The sequence below is a fragment of the Austrofundulus limnaeus genome, unplaced genomic scaffold, assembly GCF_001266775.1.
Source record: "Austrofundulus limnaeus strain Quisiro unplaced genomic scaffold, Austrofundulus_limnaeus-1.0 Scaffold52, whole genome shotgun sequence".
Classification (NCBI taxonomy): domain Eukaryota; kingdom Metazoa; phylum Chordata; class Actinopteri; order Cyprinodontiformes; family Rivulidae; genus Austrofundulus; species Austrofundulus limnaeus.
In genome coordinates, this window is record NW_013952454.1 from 1423275 (window position 1) to 1429169 (window position 5895).

The 5895-nt window shown below is 38.9% G+C and overlaps 1 protein-coding gene across 1 annotated transcript in view; it reads right to left on the minus strand.

Moving 5' to 3' along the window:
* hdac9b (histone deacetylase 9b) overlaps positions 1 to 5035 on the minus strand; it is a 34615-nt gene extending 29580 nt beyond the window's left edge. The window contains 1 exon segment of the mRNA XM_014008740.1: positions 3719 to 5035. Coding sequence (XP_013864194.1) covers positions 3719 to 3824 — 106 coding nt within the window. The 5' untranslated portion in view covers positions 3825 to 5035.
* Positions 5036 to 5895: the final 860 nt, after the last annotated feature.

Consider the following 5895-nt stretch of genomic DNA (forward strand, 5'->3'; position numbering starts at 1 on the left):
TGGATGTTCGGCCCCTCAGCTGTTGGCCTGCAGTAACTGTGGCCCCCGGAGCACTTTAGTTGAATAGCCCTGATCTAAAACTTTGTCTTTAGTGACTGGTATTTTACAAACCCTTAAACCTCTGTCCCTTTCTTATGGGTATTCCAACAGAAATATTATGATAATCCTACAGGGACTGTCCCAGGCTAGATTAAAAGTGTTACAGCTAGTTGCTGCTTCTTACAATTACAAATAACAGAACTCTACATAAATATTTATACYACATTAGCGTAAAATTCTTTGATCAGATTTAAATGTATTCAGATRAAATAATCCAAATGTATCTTTTATATGGGCACAAAATTAACTAATCTGATCATGACTGTGTTTACATCCACCAGGGTTTTATTCGGAATAGAAGCACTGACATGCAGAGAGTTGTGAACTTTCTCAAAAAAAAAAAAAAAACACAGAAGAAGTTCTCCTTCTGTGATGGGCCCAAATAAACGTCAAAATAAACCAACACAGAAATAACTCCATGTTCCTACACTTTAAATCTTTTTGAGCTCTTTCAAAGTTTCTAATAGAAATGTTGAATCACTGACCGACCAGTTTCGCTTCCATATTAGCATCTTAGGAAATACGTCAGGTTGGGACAGGGCGCATGTGCAGTCAGGTTTCCACAACYAGAATAACATGATCAGAAYAAGTGTTTACATACACRRCGTTCAGATTATCAATCGACATAAATCACCCCTCTCATTCGATCGAGAYCAGATCAGAACATTCCCATTGGAACGTTTATATGACTCATTTTTATTCTGATTACTTATGTCCACATAAACATAGCAGCAGYGTTCACACGGGTTGTTTCAAGACATCAACATTGGTCTTAGCTCTGCTAAAGCTAACTTTATATCATCAGTTCAGTCATTAAACTTTATTTCTCCAAACTGAGGTTATTCAAGAAGCTATGTACAGCAGGTAACATGATAATTATTCATAAAGTTTCCACAAAATCCCACTTCAAAGCACGTGAACTTAAACAAGCCTGTTTCTACTTTAAAACAACTTTAGATATCAGTGAACAGCAACATGTCGTAACAATGTCATTTCTTAACTATTAATCATTTAAATTCCTATTGGACTCTGCTGAGCACCAAGTCAGAATATCAACCTTTATAAATCAAATGTTTCTTTTGACAGAAGACAATTTAAATAAACACATCAAACTCATTGAAGGAGACCAACACTGTCGCAATTTATGTTTGTAAAACAGCAAACAATGATGCGCAACCTTTGGAACTGTTTCACAAGTAAATCCATGTAAATATCATGTTGTCTGCTGTTAAGCAACCAGTTTTATTAATAACTACAGCTTAACAGTACAACACTAAAATATTACAGACATTTAGATGAATCCTCATTTGTGTTCCTCTTAATCCTTTTCGTATTTGAGTATTTTAAGAACATCCTCTATTATTATCTTTAGAGCAACTTTTAGACTTGGTTTGTCAACTTTTATTTAAGAAGTTCTAATAAAAGATTGTTACACTTACGACGTGAGTTTTTGAGTTTCAAATAAGAGCGCGTTGCTTATCTAAATTCCCCGTCTGCTTGTATAAATAGAAACAGATACAGAAGATGTTTGAGGGCGAAAAAATAAGCCGATGCTTGGGACTGCAATGTGGTGCTGGATCTCTCATTAAGTGCCTTGTTATTTTGAGCAGCTGGTATGTCTAAAGCAGGAAACGGGTCTTTATTTTTAAGACTCGGGCTCGTCCTTGCAGCTGAGCCAGAGCTGCAGTTTGGGAGTCTGTCTGCTAACAAACAGAGAGAGGAGCTGAGCTATCACGGGGTCTTTTACTCCTGTCCCGCCGTTACCTCTGACCTCTGACAAAACAATATGAGGACCAAAACAAAAGTTAATCCTGTCCAATTAAAAGGTAATAAGTGGGAGTTTCCAACACTGGCAACAAATTGCATAAAAACAAAACCAACTTTGTGAACCTGCACAAGTTTCAGGAAACACAGAACTGATTTTTTTCCTTCGTATTTTCAGTTTCCATTCTTTGCGTGTCCTCTGATAATCTTCGATAAGTCGCTCCCTTCCTAAAATACATCGTTTCTAGGCAGTGCTGACCTTAAAACCCACACCCTACGTGTGTGTGTKTTTTTTCCTGCACAATCCCTTCAGCCGTAAACACTTCAGATGTACGTGGCGAGGCGAGCCTGAATAGATACAGGACACAGACGAGTGCACCTAAAAGRTGCTGCATTGTTCCTGCCTGAAAGGTCTCGTTTTGATATTTGCATGATATTTTACTCTCAGGGGAAACTCATTAGTCTCTCCCTGTTTGAGAGCCCACCTGAGGATTGTTTCTTTTTTTATGTGGACTTTGATGGTGCTGCTATAATCAAAGGAAAATTCTGATTAAGCCCTTCCATTTGCTGATCCACTTAGAACCTTAAAAAGGTTGAAAACTAGAAATCATAAAGATCCAAAAAGATCCTCTCAGTTTAAAAGATTAAAACAAAAAGCTAAACAACTCATACAGCCTTTGAAACTGCAGAATAACGTTAACGTTTTTAGACCCACACCGGTCACTGTCAGGTAATTTATTCTCATATGAGGAAAGCAAATTGAACCGGCAAATGAGACAATTCACTATTAATATCTGTTCCAAACCGCTGTTATATCAGGAGCATGCAAGATGGACCGATAACGCACAGATGCCTAATCTTAGCAGGCTAATGCCATAAGCTGAAAATAACTCACCTAAGAATAGCTGACCCACAGAATAAGCAAGGAGCCTGGATTCAGGCACTTGATGTCTTTTYGGTTCACAAGCTTCAAGACAAAAAGACCAAAAAAAAGCTGCTGTTTAAATGACCTGATCTGCTGGCATCTAAATGTGCTCTCTGGAYATGTTCAGCCTGAGCTCTTCTGACACCTAAATTTAACAATTAGAAACTAAAACATCACTGGAGTGTTTCAGAGATCAGAACATTTTACAAATAAAAATCAAACACTTGTAGGATTTTTTTTTTGTTCGTCATCACCTCCTTGTGTTTACCCAGTGTTTTCATCTCTGTGCTATTTTTTGACTTTTTTATCAATAACCACACAACAGAGAAAGAAGAGCACCAACAGTGTGACTCATTTGTTTTTTTCTTTTGTCACTACAAAGAATGGATGTTAGTCACTATGATGTCAGCCACGTACACAATCCAGTTCAGTTCTCAGGTTCAAAATAGAGCAGTCAGTGTTTATTTATTTTTTTTTTTTTTGGTCCATTACCCCCACACCCTACCTCTCTCTCTCTCTTTAGTATTTCGTTTTTATTACAGCTCGTCCTGCGCTGGGAAAGTGCATAGTGGAAGCTCGCAACTAACCCATAAACAAATCATGTTTAGACATCAGTGATGCTGGTCTCTATAATAATGATTTAAAGTGATTCGGGAAGAGGCGCCTGGTCCTACCTGGTTGATGTGATGTTGCCTCTGTCCGCACCGAAATCAGTGCGCAAAGAGTTGGAAGAGAAATGAGACGAGTGGGAACGCGCGAAATGCAAGAGCGTCAAAAATAAAATAAAATAAAATAAAATAAAATAAAATAAAATAAAATAAAATAGCACTTGGAGGGATTAATAACAAAAAAAGAAGAGTGGAAAAAGGGGGGGAGGCAGGAAGAAGAATGATTCCTCAGTTTGAAAGAAGCGGAGGAGCGTGAGATCACCTGAGTTGTTCACGTTGCGCATCTTCTGGCCGGGGAGCTGCTGGTGTCCGACGCGCCCCTCTGTTGTGGAGAAACTTGACTCGCCCTCGTAAATCGTCTGCAGCATACTCCAGTCAGCGCGCAGGTCTCATCGCAAGCCCTGTGTTTCCTGTCACCCAAAATAAAAAAATAAAAAAATAGAGCCAGCCCTCAGCCACTCAGAGGAGGGACGGACCACGACAACAGCCGGCTCTCTCTCTCCTCTGACGAACTGAAACTGCGCGCTGGGGGTCTCCTCCTCAGTCTGGTCCCAAAACACTAACCTAACCGCACCTTCTCTCCCCCGAACTCTCTTAATTTTCTTCTCCTGTTTTTCTCTCCCCAGCAGAGTGACCGAGCTTCAGCTTCAGCCTCAGCTTCAGCCTCAGCAGCAGAGTTGGCAGGAAAGCCAGTGAAGCGCCTCGCACAGGCAGCAGCGCAAAGACAGAGAGAGGGAGCTTCATTTGCATGTGAATCAACAACTGCGGGGCCCACAGGTGACAGAAATAGAACAATGGCCAGCCCTGGCTAAAAATAGGTCAGGCGAGGCGCAGGGATTGGAGCAGCATTGATGCGTTTAAAAATACCACACCAAACACAGCTGTCTTCTTCAGCTCCCGCCAGAAGGCATGTCTCCTGACTCCCTCTGTGCAGATGGAGGCTTCACTTCTCTCTATCTCTCTTCTTCTTTTMTCTCYYTCTCTTTCTCTCCTCCTGATTTGTTGAACCGGTGTTTCTCACTCTATTTATGTGTTCGTTTTGTTCTGTCAGGTAGCCTACACGAACAGAATGAAGCCTTGCTTCTAAAAGAGGCACAGAAACTTTGTGTGTTTGTGTTGTACCTGCTTCTGGTTTTGCTTTTACACGATTCGAAAAGGAGACGTCGGTTCTCAGCGTTTGAGATTAAACTGCATTTTGTGTCAGAAACCCAGCAATGTGTGTTAAAGTCGCATAGCTCGTGGTTTGAAGTGAGGTTCTGTAGAGGTTGTGAACAATGACTATCTTACTTGTTTCAGATAGCTCTTTGGGAAAACCAMATTTTGTTTGGACCAAATTCAAGTGGAACTAAACACATATTAACATGTGATTTTTCAGCCATTAGACAAAATGTGATAATCGTAAGAAAGTCTACTCTTATGCTTACACCTTCAGTCTGTGATTGACAGCCAATTAAACAGTTTTTTTTCAACCAAACATGACCTTTGACCTATGATTACAAATACCAAACATTGACGGAAACTTTAAATAAAAGTCACGTTGTGTGATTGCTGTCTGTTTTTTCCAACTTCCTCCTTTTAAAACCCAAATATAATAAACTTGTGTTGCCCCTTTAAGGCATTCACATAAGTTCATAAAGTCCAATAAATAATTTTAAAAAGTATTTATATGTTATTACAAATGATTACAAGTTGTTTAGTCGAACAGTTTATGCTTTATACAAGTTTGTATGAAAAAATATTGGTAAATTCTACTTCTGGTTGTGGGCGTGTACTTCCTGTTTCGTGGTTTGCTAGGAAAACAAGATCCACACACAAGATGCRGTAYGGAAACGTTATCAGATGCCATCCACTTTGAATTATCAGACAGGAACGCCATAAGTTGCATTATATGTCAGTTTATACTGATGAGTTTGGATATTATTGTTGATTTTTCTGTAATGTTCACTTGATTTGTGTATAAATGTCTCTTAAGTGTTGAGATATTGTATTTTCTGTCATTTCAGTTTTCATCACATGTTCATGAAGACAATTAAACAAGCTGCAACTAAACTCCAGGGTCTTCATTTGTGGTTTAACTTGRTGACATCGACATCCTTGTTGAAAACACTACAAGACTGTTAATACCAGCGCTTATTTTTGGATCCTACTGCAACAAGTCACTCAGTTTGGCATCTATTAAATCATATAAACAGTGTGGCATGAATTTCTATCAAGATTTTGTGGGCTGTAAGTCCATTATGATTTTTAAAATTGTAATACGATCCAGCCTCTAGAGCAAATATACATAGATGTTAGGTTTAAGTTATTTTATAAACTTTTGCATTGACTTTATACAATTTTTCATATATATAGTTGTATATAAACACATGTGTGTTACCATCTAAAGCCCATTTTTCCAAAACATACTAAGACTCCCTGCTTCTTATGGGACTGAAAACC